Below are 16,264 nucleotides of genomic sequence, written 5' to 3'. Positions count from 1 at the left end.
CATGCTACAGATGTGCCACTTTACAAGCAGACTAAGGGACCCCCCCAGGCATTATCTTCAAAGGAATTTTTTACTTTTATTGTTTCATTTTAAACATCATTAAAATCACTGCTCATTTAAAAACAATTGTTTAAAAAAAAAAATTGCAGTGATACATGTCCCCTAGGGTAGTACCCAGGCCCAATAACTTGCATATAAGCCTTTAAAATTAGGACTTTTGATTTTTCAAGTACGCGTCACATAGACTGCAATAGGGTTCGGTGTTCGGGTCTGAACTTTTTGCAGTGTTTGGCTGTTCTTGTGCAAACTGAACCAAGGGGTGTTCAGCTCATCTCTAGTTACATGAGACTAGAAGAGGTCATTGCTATTACCCCTTTACAAATCAATGCATCCACTACTACTCCAACTACAGACTGCTGGGGTCCAAAAGCTACACAAGTACAAAGGGGCTAGCACGTGGCCCTTGAAACGCAGGTTGTACACTCTCCAAAACTTTTCCCCAAATCAGCAGCCATTATTTAACTATCTAAAGCATTCATGAGACATGAAATAGACACAATTTTACAGCTGATTACTCAGAGGAAGAATATGTGTAGAATAAACTGTAGCTAGCAATTAGGTTGTCACCTTCTTTGTTGTTGAGTTTTTAAAAATTTGTGACAGATATGCTTTCTTAAGCAGAGGAGTACTGCATCTATCTCTAGCCTCCAACTATCTGTGTTCTTCCTTTACCAATGGAATATTTGTACAAAAACATTGTTACTGATGCCTTAGAGCCACAAATACCATAAGAACTGAGTACAGTTTGTACATGCAACCAGTTTTACAAGTTTACATGTACCGGTATATATTATTAATTAGGCTACACATTTCTTAGATAATTATGTTTACAAAACCTTTGTTGGAACAGGTCCCTGTATTGTAGTTTCATTGTAGGTAAGGTAATTGTATTGTAAAAATATGAAGTTAAGGCCTCATTCATGTGGGTGCTTTGGCTGGTATACCATGGTATACCATATACAGGGCCGGATTCCAGACAAGGCCAACAAGGCCAGGCCTCGGGGCGGCAGTGGGTGCAGGGGCGGCACTTTTATTTCGGGAGTCCCACCCTGTCGGATGGTGAGAGGAGAGAAAACAGAGGGAAGAGGAGGTGAGATGTTTCTTAATGTAATTTTTGGCAGCAGCACCCCCCAAGGATCAAAGTCATTTTTGGCAGCAACATCCCCCCCGGTTCTCAATGTCATATTCGGCAGCAGCACCCCCCTGCTTCTCAGTGTCCTGCCGAAAAAGTCCCCCAGCGGATAATGTCCCCCCTGTACTGCCAGGGCCAGATTAAGAACATCATGGGCCTGGTGCTGAGGATCTTGGTGGGGCCTTTTAGGCTGCATTCAAACCTCCGCGACAAGCGAATAGTGTAACTTTTTTTTTTACAAATCCGTCCTATTGCTTTGTATGGCCGAACGCCAATGCCGCCTGAAAAAAAGGGTCCGGGACTTTTTTTCATGCAGCAGGTGTACGGCGTCTATGAGATGTGAACCATCTCATAGACAGCAATGGGAATTCTCCCCTCCAGCGGCACGAGCGGCCAGCGTCGGGCGTTTTGTCGCGGAGGTGTGAATGGGGTGTAATAAATAATAAATAAATGCGTGGGAATGACATGAACGCAGCCCAGCCAAGGCAAGTGACCAAAGGCACAGAACCCAGAAGGAAGACCGGGTGAAGATGGAAGTGTCCAGGCCCCGCCTGATTCATCGCAGCACTGGAGGGCTCAGTCTGAAAATGTAAGTGTACACTAATGTGCTAATATGCTGTGCATACTTGTACATTGTGGCATAACCTACCCCAGGGCCTCTAAAAAGTAGTAATGTCAGGAAAGTTTACTACCGCTTTATTATCACAGGATCCCAGGAGCCTCTCATGGGGCCCCCTACTGACCCGGTGGACGGTGGCCCTTGGTCAGTGCCTAAGTGCACAGTTGCCAACATTTAAAAAATATTTTCAGGGCCACTTTTTTTTATATAAGTGCTATATTTAGAGTAGCTGAGATCCCCGATGTTCCTCTATACATCATAGTAGTAATCACAAAATTAAAGGAGTACTAATAATGGGGCAGAACAAATATGAGAACTGATATTTCCTTTAGTTGAACTAACAAAAGTGTGTCCATTCTAGAGCTGGTAACATTGAGGATATTCAGTATAATTTTAAAGAACTGTTTTTGTGGGTAAGCGACATAGGGGAGGAGTATGGACGGTATATAAGTGGGAAGTATGTGCAGGTGAGGGAGAGGAATGTGGAGGGTCTAACAGTGGGCACTATGTACAGGAGAGGAGTACAAAGGGTACGGAAAAAAGCACTATGTACAGGAGAGGAGTGTGAAGGGTATGACAATGGGCAGTATGTACAGGAAGAGTGAGGGGGTATGACAGAGGGTAGTACGTACCAGAGAGAAGTGTGGAGGGTATGATGGGGCAGTATGTACAGGAGAGGAGTGTGGAGGGTATGACAGTGGGCAGTATGTACAGGAGAGGAATGTAGACGGTATGATAGTGGGCTCTATGTATAGGAGAGGAGTGTGGAGGGTATGACAGTGAACACTATGTATAGGAGAGGAGTGTGGAGGGTATGACAGTGGGCACTATGTATAGGAGAGGAGTGTGGAGGGTATGACAGTGAGCAGTATGTACAGGAGAGGAGTGTGGAGGGTGCGACAGTGGGCACTAAGTACAGGAGAGAAGTGTATGACAGCAGGCACTATGTACAGGAGAGGAGTGTGAAGGGTATGACAGTGGGCGCTATGTATAGGAGAGGAGTGTGGAGGGTATGACAGTGGGCACTATGTACAGGAGAGGAGTGTGTAGGGTATGACAGTGGGTACTATGTATAGGAGAGAAGTGTGGAGAGTATGACAGTGGGCACTATGTACAGGAGAGGAGTGTGGAGAGCACTATGTACAGGAGTGGAAGAATATTTAGGGACTGAGTAGTGGTTAAGCGGGTCATACATGGATTGAAATTACGCCAATTATGCAGAGACCAGCCATAGTCAATCTATGTATGGGCTAGCTGGTTTTACACAAGTCAATCTATTAATCAACTTGAGTACAACCAGCCTGTTTTTTTTTTCTTAAAACAATCAGTGCTGCCAGCTAAAGTTAGCAACACTGATCATTGTACGCACTGGCAGAACACAATAACACTGCAGGAGTGATTCCCCCATCCACAGGTCAGCAGGTGAGAGGGTGTGTGGGGGACAGGCTGGGGAGAGATACTAGTCAGTGGCTGGGTAGGCACTGGTAGTATCAGAGCCAGATACACACAGGTTACATACGCCACGATCGTTAGAGCGAGAACAATAATTCTAGTACTAGACCTTCTCTGTAACTCTAAACATGTAACCTAAAAAAATGTAAAGCATCGCTTAGGATACCAAAAAAAATTGTGCTAACTTAACTAACTAACTGTTTTTTTAATGAATGAAACATTTTTTTCCAAAAAAACATGTTTGAAAAATTGCTGCGCAAATACCGTGCTAGAGCTGCACAATTAATCGTTAAAAAAATTGTGATCTCGATTCAACCCCCCTGACGATCTTCAATGCAGAGTTTGCTGATTCTTTCATATAACAAGTGGAGAGACTTTCAGCTGTCAAAAGAAAATATCTGGGCAGTGTGCCAAGTTTTTAACAGGAAACATTGTAACTGACACTTCCTTCTTAGATCAAAGGGATACACTTCTGTGTGTAAAGAACAAATCTGGGCAGTCTGCGAAGTTTGTAAACAAAATGAAACATTGTAACTAACTAACATTGTAACTAAATTTAACCACTTTAAAGTCCAACACTTGTTTCTTAAGTTAGAAAGCAATATTATTTGCTAGAAAATTACTTGGAACTGCCAAACATTATATATATTTTAGCAGAGACTCTTGTGAATACAATGGCTATTGCTGCAATATGTTATGTCACACTGCATTTTCCCACTTCAATGAATAATAAAAACCATAAAAACAAAACAGTGAAGTTAGCCCATTTTTTTTTTTTTTTTTTTTATGTGAAAGATGATGTTACGCCGCAACAATCGTGAGAGAATCGTGATCTATCTTCTAAGCAAAAAAATTGCAATTCTCATTTTAGCCAGAATCGTGCAGCTCTGTACCCTGCAACATAAAAAGTGCAAAGACCACCATAGAGTAATTTTCTAGCAAAAAACAAATGATGATTTTTACATGTAGTAGAGAAGTGTCAGAATTGGCCTGGGTGGCAAGGGGTTAATTACCATAAGTAATATACAAATAATTATTATAAGCACTGTGATCCTATCAGTCTGCTGCAGTGTGTCAGCTTGTATTTATATTGGCCGCTCTGAATGTAGCTTCTGACAGGCTGTGCAAGCAGGCCCGTATCTCCGGAACCATAAATGATAGCCGTCCCATATTTTAACCAGTTGTGGGGTAGCTCTTCCCATGCCTACCCCCAAATGTGGGGTTTCTGTGACCTCTGGTCATCGAGCTACAACCCCCCAAATTCGATCTTAAAAAAAAAAAAAATTTTTTTTTTTTTTTTTTTTTTTTTTGGGCAAATGGGCCTATCTTGAGAAAGGGGCCTGGAGCTGCAGCTCCATCAGCCCCATTGTTAATCCGGCCCTGTGTACTGCGCAGGTGGGGGCGGCATTGAAGGACCCGGCCTTGGGGTGGCAAAGGGAGTAAATCCAGGCCTGACACTGTCACTGACACTGTCTCAAGACACTGGGTGCTGCGTGCAGGCAGCCCATTCAAGTCTTTTGTGAGGCAGCGGCTGCACGGACATAGACGCTCATTATAAGGGAAAAGGTCTGCGGGTAAGTGACCCCAAACACACACTGTCTGTGTTCATGGCTGCTAACCTGCACACTTGTCACATTAGGACTAGTGAATGTGTCCATGTAGGCGCTGCCTCCAAACCCTCCCAGCTAAAAAAAATGGTTCAAAATTATAGAAAGGCAACAGTAACTCAAACAGCCACTCGTTACAACTCGTTACAACCAATGTATGCAGAATACCATCTCTGAATGCACAACACGTGGGCTACGGCAGCAGAAGACCACACCAGGTGCCACTCATGGCAGCTAAGAACAGGAAACTGAGGCAACAATTAGTACAGACTCACCCAAATTGGACAATAGAAGATTGGATAAACGTTGCTTGGTCTAATAAGTCTCGATTTCAGCTGCAACATTCAGCTGGTAAGGTCAGAATTTGGTGTAAACAACATCAAAGAATGGATCTATCCTGCCTTAGACCCCTTTCACACTGAGGAGTTTTTCAGGCGGGACAGCGCTAAAAAAAGCGCTGCTATACCGTCTGAAAAACTCCTTCACTGCCTACTTAATGTGAAAGCCCGAGGGCTTTCACACTGAGGCGACGCGCTGGCGGGAGACAAAAAAATCCCCTGTCAGCAGCATCTTTGGAGTGGTGAGAGGAGTGGCGTGAATACTGCTCCTTCACCGCACCTTCCCATTTAAAACAATGGGAACCGCCGCAATACCGCCCGCAATGCGCGTCTGCAGAGGCGCATTGCGGGCGGTATTAACCCTTTTTTGGCCGCTAGCGGGGGTTAATACCGCCCCGCTAGCGGCCGAATCCCGCGGAAAATCAGACGGTATAGCGCCGCTATTTTTAGCGGCGCTATACCGCCACCGCGGCTCCCGCCCCAGTCTGTAAGGGGCCTTAGTCAGCCAGAACAGATTACTGAGGAGGAACAGGAAGTGAGAAATTCAGACAAAGAAAAAAAAGAAAAACAAAATTTAGAAGGGAAATGGAAGGAAAAGGTTAGTGAACCAACAATGCACTAGCTTAAAGGAACCTATTTAGAAAATAAAAAAACAAACCTTCACAACCCCTTTTAATAACCTGCTTATTGTACATGCAACATAATTAAAAAAATATATATTTTAGCAATATGCATACCATACTGAGAGATGGAGGAATCTGTAAGGCCTCGTACACACGACCGAACATGTCCGCTGAAACTGGTCTGTCGGACCAGTTTCAGCAGACATGTTCGGTCGTGTGTAGGGCCGACCGGACAATTTTCCGGCCGACCGGACAGGTTTCCAGCGGACAAATGTTTCTTAGCATGCTAAGAAACATGTCCGCTGGAAGCCTGTCCGCCGGACATGTCCGATGGTCAGTACGTCTCATCGGACATGTCCGCTGGCCCGAGAACCCGCGCATCGCGTCGAAGTGATTCAACGCATGCGTGGAAGCTTTGAACTTCCGGGTTCGCGCTCGTCGCCACGTCATCGTCGCCGTCACGTCACCGCGTCATCACCGCGTATTCTGTCCACGCGGAATTTGGTCTGATGGTGTGTACAGCCATCAGACCGAATTCTCCCAGCGGACATGTCCGATGAAAACGGTCCGGCGGACCGTTTTCATCGGACAGTCCCGTCGTGTGTACGAGGCCTCATGGAGAGTGCTGGCTGGAGCAAGAGTGTTCCAGGGCTGCCAATGCTTTAATGTGGCTTATGTATTATAAAAGGGTAATTTCAAAGTAACAATAGGTCAATTCCGACATGTAATAATGAGCCCCCTTAGGGCCTATATAAACAGTTTTTATTTTTTTTTGCTTTAGCCATACAAGTTAATGGTAATGCAAAACCTACTTGGTGCAGGTCAGAAGGAGGTCAACTGCAAGTAAAATGCACCTGTTCATTTCTCAAAAAAAAATGTAACTGATGCCATCAGCACAAACCCAAGGCCTGTCAACACAGGCCCATATTGCACATCCGAATCCATTAGGAATGGGCTAAAATCTTTTAGTATCTATCAGTGGCCTTCACCAGAACCTGAGAACTAAACTTCATATAAACTTAATGATGTTGTTGCGCCAAAATACTGTAATTTTTCATATCTTACCGATGAAGTGAAGATGAAATATACATTATGGGCCGGATTCAGATACTTTGGAGTATCTTTAGGCGGGGCGTAACGTATCTCAGATACGTTACGCCGCCGTAAATTAGGGCGCAAGTTCCGTATTCAGAAAGAACTTGCGCCCTTAGTTACGGCGGCGTAACGTATGTTGTCCAGCATAAGCCCGCCTAATTCAAATGGGGATGATGTGGGCGTGTTTTATTTAAATGAATGGTAACCCCGCGTATTTGACGTATTTTACCAACGGCGCATGCGCCGTTCGTGGAAAAATCCCAGTGCGCATGCTCAAAATTACGCCGCAAATCGTCATTGCTTTCGACGTGAACGTAAATTGCGTCCAGCCCTATTCGCGAACGACTTACGCAAACAACGTAAAATTTTCAAAACTCGACGTGGGAACGACGTCCATACTTAACATTGGATACGCATCATATAGCAGGAGTAACTATACGCCGGAAAAAGCCTAACGTAAACAACGTAAAAAAAATGCGCCGGGCAAACTTACGTTTCTGAATAGGCGTATCTACCTAATTTGCATATTCAACGCGTAAATATACGGAAGCGCCACCTAGCGGCCAGCCAAAAATTGCAACTAAGATACGACGGTCGGATCTTAGTCAAATCTATGCGTAACTGATTCTATGAATCAGGCGCATAGATACGACACCGCACACTCAGAGATACGACGGCGTATCTGGAGATACGCCGTCGTATCTCCTACCTGAATCTACCCCTATATATCTTATTTTAAATGGAAAAAAAAAAGCAGTAAAAATAGAAGATCAAATGTCTCAAACATATGTCCTAACTCTCTGGCTATGTTCGGTTTTATGAGTGAAACACAGCCAAGCTGAGAAAATATTTGCACCTGCTCATCTACTCATGAGCAATCCTCGAGATACAAGTAACCTTCATCTCCTAGGAAAGATAACCCCCAGCGGCTGAAAGTTTGAACGCCTCGCTTCACAGCATTAAAACAAACACACAGGTTTTTCTGTTGACTTATCCTCTGTAAGCTTTATTCACTCTGTTTCACATTTTATTCTATGGCAGTGAACTGTTTAATTTGTACTGCTAAGCCTAATTAACCAAATTCCATAGGGATCTCGCCATGTCAGATGTAAACCGTGTTAATTTGTTTTTGTGCAGGGCCTGCTTGGAGAGAAATATGGAACCATACGAATCCCGGGAGAGGTTGAATCCTCTGAATTTGAAATGATTCTGGATGCGGCTATCGAAGCTAAACTGGAAACGAGGACCCTGGAAGAGTGGTATTGCAGAGATGAAAACGCTGTCCCCCCGGCATATTACCTCAGACCGAAGGCCGAAATGTTGAAGAACCACAACAACCCTGTGAGTATTACAGGTAACCTGGGGGCCCTCTCCCCCGGGGACAAATAATGTATAACTGTATTACTTACTGTACAAGAACATTAAAGGAACACTAAAGGTTTGTTTTTTATTAGATCAATTGATTGCTGTAAGCAAGAGCATTTAAATATCACTTACCTCGTTTTTCCTTTTGACCGCCAAAATACAGTAATCCAGGTTTGAAAATGCCATTTCCTGTCTCTCCTCTTCTTGCTTTCCACCAGCATCTGAGCCGTTTTGCATGGTGGAAAGCAGAATGTGCTCACCCCCTCCCTATGACTACAGCCCTGCGTGAAGATGCTCTCTTATCCCTCACAGGCATGGAGGCTAAGCCTAATGGGAACTGTAGTTCCCATTAGGCCGTGATGTAGCAAGAATGAATGCGCACCGCAAACCAGGAAGTCAGTGAGAATAACGATTCAGGAGTGCTGGAGGTGAATAAAACAGCTCGATTTCAACAGGTATCAAACTAGTTATAATGCAAAACATTACTTTTTACTTTATCAGCTACTGTCAGACTTTAATTTAAGAGGAAAATATTTTTGTCTTTACAACCCCTTTAAAGAGGTTGTAAAGATAAAAAAAAAGTTTCCCTAAATAGCTTCCTTTACCTTAGTTCAGTCCTCCTTCACTTACCTCATCCTTCAATTTTGCTTTTAAATGTCCTTATTTCTTCTGAGAAATCCTCACTCCCTGTTCTTCTAACTACACACCATAATGCGAGGCTTTATCCCTGGTGTGGAGAAAGCCTCTTGAGGGGGGAGGGGGCAGGCAGGAGTGTCAGGACACACTCTACTTTGCAGATAGAGAAAGGAGATGTGTGTTAGTGGGCGTCCTGACACCCCTGCCCGCCCCCTCCCCCCTCAAGAGGCTTTCTCCACACCAGGGAGAAAACCTTGCATTACGGTGTGTAGTTACAGACTGAAGAACAGGAAATGAGGATTTCTCAGAAAAAATAAGGACATTTAAAAGCAAAATGGAAGGATGAGGTAAGTGAAGGAGGACTGCACTAAGGTAAAGGAAGCTATTTAGGGAAAACAATTTTTACCTTTACAACCCCTTTAAAAAGTAAAGAGCAATGTCCCTTTAAATGGGATAAAATATCAGGGCTAGTAATAAAAAAAACAAAAACATGCAAATATGTTCGTGGCTAAAACAAAAAAATCAATATGCCTTATGCAGTTAGCAGTTTATGTATGAAACATGCTAACAATATTATTCCTTGTTGCTGATCTCATGTAATCAAAATTCTTGTTTGCTTGTGTTTTTTTTTTTAAATTGCCATTGCAAAATAAACAGGTGGAAATCAATTGGTTGCACTGGCCAATAATAAATGTTTTAATACAATGTAATGTGCTATTCTTACCAATAGGGGCAAGGGCAGATTGGGATCTCTGAGAAGAGCTAGTAAATACGCCAACCCATACCCATAGCATTTTCTAATTACTTTTGCTGTTTATTGATGACCTGCAGAGTCAACAGTGATATGCATCTTGGAAACTGTGCTTAGTTAATGAACTGCATGTGTTTTAAGATCCACCTTTGTTCCAAAGAGTAATTTACAATTGATCGGATAATGCCTTTGAGGAAAAGCTCTGATCTAAATCTGTGTATATAGACTACAGAAAATCTGTTGTTCAGATTCATAAATACATGTGTTAATGTTTCATGGAGTTTTAGATTTCAGAGCTGTAAAACAGGCGATCAACCATTGTAGTATTATATTGTTTTAAATCTTAACAACATATATACACTAACTCCAGGATCAGGAGGCCTATATTTTAGAGTTGAAAATATGTTTATTAGAATTTTAACATGTTATACATGAACATTATGAGGTGTCACAATCAGGGTACAGTCATAAATACGTAGTGGTAGAGAGTCAGCCCAATGGCTATCGCCCACAACAGGACTCCCACCAACGTATAACATAACAGGAACAATTATGACAAGAACCCGAAACAAAAATTGTGAGCGGCCAAAATGGCCTCTTAGTAGGTGACAACATTGCAACCAGAGTCTCCAGAAAGGAAACAATAAAATCAAAAGAAAAAATGACACACAGGACAAAAAAGAACCAAGGCCGCAAATAAAAAAAAGAACAAGAAAAATAAGAATAAAAATGGGGGGGCAAGAATCAGGGGCATGAGAGGGCGGGAAGGAAGGGGGAAGGAGAGAAGAGAGAGAGAATAGAAGGAAAGGAGAAGAGAGAGAAGAAAACCAGAGGGGAATCATGGGGGAGTGTGAGAGTTGCTGAGGGAGCAAATGGAAGAAACAATGTAAATAAAGTGGGGGGGAGGGGAACCTAGTTTATCTTAAGGAGGTGACACAGACGGAGGCGATCAGGGGTGATCATGGTTGGGTGGACAACATGTTCGCCAGGGTGTCAGAGGAAGAGAAGTGGAGCCAGACGAGCCATAGCAATGTATACTTATCAAAAGTGTCATTGTCAAGAGCCAGCATCTCCTCCATTCTCATGGTATCGTTCATAATAGAGACCCAGCGTGACAATGGCGGAGTTGCGGTCGACTTCCAGTAGGAAGGTATGAGCTGTCTTGCTGAAGACATGAAGAAACGGAGGAGACTCCGTCTCTGCGATTTAACAGAACCAGGCAGGATGGAGAGAAGAGCAATTTTAGGTGAGGGAACCAGTGATTTATCGTAGACTTTGTTGTAACATTCAAATACCTGAGTCCAGAAGGGGCGGATCCTCTCACAATCCCACCAGACATGTAGATAAGTCCCCACAGCAGCGGAACATCGCCAACAGGATGCCGGGGTGGACGGAAATATTTTGTGCAACATGGAGGGAACCCTGTACCATCTTGACAGAATCTTGTAGTTTTTTTCCTGTGCGTAGCAGGAGATCGTGGACTTGTGAGTAAAGTAAAACGAAGTCTGCCAGTCTGCCTGCCGGATGTCCTCACCCAGATCTGCAGACCACATCCTAGTGTAAGAGGGTAGCTCGGTGTGCGTGAGTGTTTGCAGTAGGTTATATATGGCCGAGAGTAGGTGCCTGGGCGTCTCCGAGAGGGAACACAGTCATTCAAACTCCGTGAGAGGGCGGTGTACCTGAGAGGAGGAATGTAGGTGCTTTGTAAGTGTGGACAAGTGTAGTGTAGTGAGCCAGTCATGAGCGCCTGCCGGAGTCGCTGGCGACCCCAGCGTAGGATGCACAAAGGAGCGTGCCTGGGGCCATTCAGTCCTTTTGAAGGGGCCTAACGAAGATACACCAAAGCCTTGGGGGAAGGAGGGATTGTCGAATAGGGAAGATAGCGGAGAGGGGTCGGAGGACAGTAGGGAACATAACCCCCTGTTGTACCATAATCTGAGAGAAGCCAGAGTAAGCGGGGAGGGAGGAGGTATGTGGGTGTCAGTTCAGTTCTATATCCCCATAGGAGCGCTCGCAGGTCAACGTGAGACAAGTCTTGCTCTAGGGCGACGGAGGCCTTCGAGAAAGGAGGCCTATATTTTAACCACTTAAGGACTGAGCCTCTTTCTTAGATTTGTTGTTTACAAATTTTTGCTAGAAAATGACTTAGAACCCCCAAACATTAAACACCCTAGAGAATAAAATGGCGGTCGTTGCAATACTTTATGTCACACTGTATTTGCGCAGCTGTCTTACAAGCGCACTTTTATTGGAAAAAAATAAGACAACAGTAAAATTAGCCAATTTTTTTTATATTGTGAAAGATAATGTTACACAGAGTAAAATGATACCCAACATGTCATGCTTCTAAATTGCGCTTGTGGAATGCCGACAAACTTTTATCCTTAAAAATCTCCGTAGGCGACATTTAAAAAATTCTACAAGTTGCATGCTTTTTTTTCCAGAGAAGGTCTGGGACTAGAATTATTGCTCTCATGCTACCGATCACAGTGATACCTCACATATGTGGTTTGAACACCGTTTTCACGTACACGTACGTACACGTTCGCTTCTGCACGCAAACTCGGCGGGACGGGGCGGGTTTACATTTTTTTTATTTTTTATTTTACCTTTTATTTTATGTTCTTTTAAAAAAAAATTGTCACTTTTATTCCTATTACAATAAATGTAAACATCCCTTGTAATAGAAAAAAAGCATGACAGGACCTCTTAAATATGAAATCTGGGGTCAAAAAGACCTCATATCTCATATTTACACTAAAATGCAATAAAACAAAAATAAAACTGTCATTTGAAAAAATAAATAAAATGGTCCTTTAAGAGCTATGGGCGGAAGTGACGTTTTGACGCCGATTCCTCCCTGCCATCTTCCCCCTCACTCGTCTCCATACCCAGCCAGCAGAAGGACCCGATCGCTGCCAATGGCTCTGGTAAGCTGCGGAGCAGCCGGAAGAGCGGTGGAAAGGGGGGGGCGAATCCGCCTCAGAGACCCCTATTATCGGAAACCGGACCACCCGCAGCTATGGGGGACCTGCACCCAGAAGGTTTTTTACTTTAATGCAGGGAATGCATTAGGGTAAAAAAAAAAACTTTAGCCTTTACAACCACTTTAGTGCTGCGGTGGCATCCACTTGTACACTAATTTTCCTGTCTGATCAGCACCCTTACCGAACTGTATAATCCATTGTAAATTCTGGATAGATTCCCTCTGTGTCCTTTGATATAATGTCCTTTCTGATTACTCTCTTGCCAATCACTTTAGACTGTGTGCAACACAAACAAAGGAATGCTGCCATGTAATGCCCTAATGTTTAACTATCCTGTACTTTCAAGAACATATGTTCCTCCTTTATTACACCAGTTTTACTAATGAATATAAGACAATGTAAATATATTTTGCAGCCAAAACTTTTAGTTCTGGGCACAAGGGAATTGTTAGAACCTTTGTCAGATTTTTATTGCTGCTCATGTCCCTGCTGAGGACAGTTGGCCTCACTTCTTGTCCCAGAAACCCAACGTGAAATAATCAGGAATCTCCCTAATGGGAAACAGCAAATAGGAAAGTAATGGGGTTTCTAACCCTTCCCTACTCTACCAAAAAGTTTTTTTTGTTTGCTGTTTTAAACCTTGTTCAAAAGATTCCCTATACTTTCTGTCATGGTGACCCCACCGAAGGTGAGAAGAAATCTCCCTAATGAAGACATGGACAATGGTACAAACATGACAGATGTTCTAACCCTTTCCTACTATATAAAAAAAACCTTGGTGAGCCGGCAGTTTACATTGCTAAAGCTGAAAACCAAGCAGTTTGGGAAAGTAAAAGGGCAGTCAGATGCAGAGAAATGCTAAAGTAAACATTTTTTGGCTTGGCTGTGAGATTCAAGGGGTTGTATAGCATGAGGGATGAGCTTAAGATCTCGTCCATAACAAACAAGTTACTTCTTTGGTGGAAGCCCACTGTCACTGGCTGGCATGTGCAGACATCATGGAGTCCTTAACCAGCGATATCACTGGCCCCATTCTCCCCTTGTAGGCAAAGAAGCCAAAATAGCATAGGGGTTCCCCTCGAATTTGCATCGGCTCTTAAAAAGGATCCTATGCAAAAAGAAATCTAAAAAAGTATGGGGTGTCACGCAAGGAGAACCCCATGCAGAATTCAAGGAAAAAAAAAGAATAAGTGTCCCAAAAAATCCATAGAGGCCCTTATCCAAGCATGCAGCCTGGCAGGCCAGGAAAGGGAGGGGGGCAAGCATGCACCCAGGGCAGGACTTGGGGTAGTGGGGGTCCCTGGGCTTGAGTCACTTTCGGCCCTACCTTCTAAACATTACTTTAAATAGAACAAAATGATATATACACAAGCTATGTATTAGAGCTACACAATTCTGGATAAACTGAGAATAAAAATAGAGATCACGATTCTGAAGTAAACCCCGGCCGATTTTTGCAGTTTTTCAATTACTAAGTTATAACAGCTCATTGCAAAGTAATATATATATATATATATATATATATATATATATATATATATATATATATATATATATATATATATATATAGCCCCCAAAAAACAAGGCCTGTAAATACCTTTTTTAGGATGGTTTCATTCTCTGTATTTCCGGGTATCTCAAGCGCCATTCGTACTGCTGTTATGTGATTCAAATTATGACGTTGCTTGCGCCCTTACTGTGTCCCTGTCGGTAATCTCGCGCATGCGCCGTTGCGCCGTAAACCATTCGTTGCTGCGGCTGCTGTTTTCTTTCACTCCCCTTTTGTGACGTTTTCTTTAGTCACACGGGGGAGTATCGGGAATAGTGGAAGGAGCTAAACACCGCAAGACTTCTCCTCTGTGCCGGACAGAAGGGAAGATCTCACAGACTGCAAGCTTTAAATGCCGGTTTAGAGGGGCTAATGTGCGCAAGCGTGGTGACGTCATGCAAATGATCAGCTGCCTGTGTTATGGGCTATTTTTTAAGACAATGTTGTGTCCGAGGGTTTACATTACAACCACTTTAAATGACTGGCATATTATTGAAAAAAGTAAACGTAAGGGGCGGGGCCCATGGGCTTGACCCCATTTAAGCCCAATAGTAAGTCTGGCCCTGTGTGCACCCCTCCGCTCTTGAACCATACCAGGCTACATGTTCTCAGTGTGGAGAGGGTATCTTGCCAGGGGGATGCTGGTTTTAAGGACTTCTTTCTCACAACATTGGTCCAGTTGTTGTGAGGGTGACGGACTTGTCGGAATTTGGAGTCCACTTTAATACTTTTGACAAGTCCTTTAATGAAAAAAAAAAATGGCCCAAGATGTACAACTTTTGCGAATCTTGACACCCAGCCTTGTAGATTCATGTGCATGTCGACCAACCAAAGGAAAAAAAGCCGCCGACACAGATTCCAATTGTTTCACTCTCACTGAATGACAGGTCCAGTCCTCACTGCTATAATGTAAGCAAAAGGAAAGGGTCTTCCAGATAGCATGGTTGAACATATGTGGACATGACCTTTTTTGGTCAATTGTAATAAGCCAAACCTAGGTTTGGTTCACGCAGGGTTCAGCGAGCTTCAAAGAAGTTCAGATACAGAACCTGAACCCTGTTGAAATCAACGGTACCCGAATCTATCAAATTAAAAATGTCTTATAGTTGGTGACCTTCTTCCCTCAGCCACAACATGGAAGATGGGTCATGGGTGGGTTTTTCAGCATGACAATGACCCAAAACATACCGCCAAGGCAACAAATGAGTGTCTCAAGAAGAAGCACATTAAGGTCATGGAGAGTCAGTCTCCAGGCCTTAATCCTATAGAAAATAAATGGAGGGAGCTGAAACTTTGAGTTGCCAAGAGACAGCCAAGAAACCTTAAGGATTTAGAGAAGATCTGTAAAGAAGAGTGGACCAAAATCCCCCCTGAGATGTGTGCAAACCTGGTAACCAACTACAAGAAACATCTTACCTCTGTACTTGCCAACAAGGATTTCTCCACCAAGTACTGAGAAGCCGGTTCACACTGGGGCGACTCGTCAGGCAACTCAGCCGCCTGACAAGTCACGTCCCATTCTATTCACCAGAACCATTCCAATAGGAGCGACGCAAGTCGCTACGACTTAGAAAAAGGTTCTTGTACGACTTCGGGGGCGACTTGCATTGACTTCTATACAGAAGTCATTTTGCAAGTCGCCTCTGAAGTCGTCTTCAGGACGCCTTGCCGAGTCGCCCCCGAAGTCATGTGAACCGGCTCTCAGTCATGTTTTGCTTGGGCATAAAACACTCATTTTACTCACTGAACTGTAATTGAATTTATAGCATTTGTTTTATGGATTTTTTATGGATTTTTGGGTTGATATTCTGCCTCTATGATTTAAAATATACCTATGATAAAAATGACAGACCCTTAATTTCTTTGTAAGTGGGCAAACTTACGAAATCTGCAGGGGATCAAATAATTATTTTCCCCACTGTATCACAGTAATCTAGACATATAAAATAAAGTGCTGCCCTAATAAAACTATAAATATAATAAAGCACTACAACGGAATTGTGAAATTATAAGTTAAGTCCTCATGTGAAAATATAATGAGTGAAGTGA

General features: G+C 43.3%; 1 protein-coding gene across 1 annotated transcript in view; it reads left to right on the top strand.

Moving 5' to 3' along the window:
- Positions 1-16,264, top strand: part of NWD2 (NACHT and WD repeat domain containing 2) — a 383,914-nt gene that overhangs the window by 338,892 nt on the left and 28,758 nt on the right. Inside the window, exon 4 of the mRNA XM_040354712.1 lies at positions 8,064-8,280. Coding sequence (XP_040210646.1) covers positions 8,064-8,280 — 217 coding nt within the window. The remainder of the gene's footprint in view (positions 1-8,063; positions 8,281-16,264) is intronic.

Source organism: Rana temporaria, chromosome 1, assembly GCF_905171775.1.
Source record: "Rana temporaria chromosome 1, aRanTem1.1, whole genome shotgun sequence".
NCBI lineage: Eukaryota > Metazoa > Chordata > Amphibia > Anura > Ranidae > Rana > Rana temporaria.
Note: the sequence above shows the minus strand (reverse complement) of the source record. Positions and strands in the feature narration are given on the sequence as shown.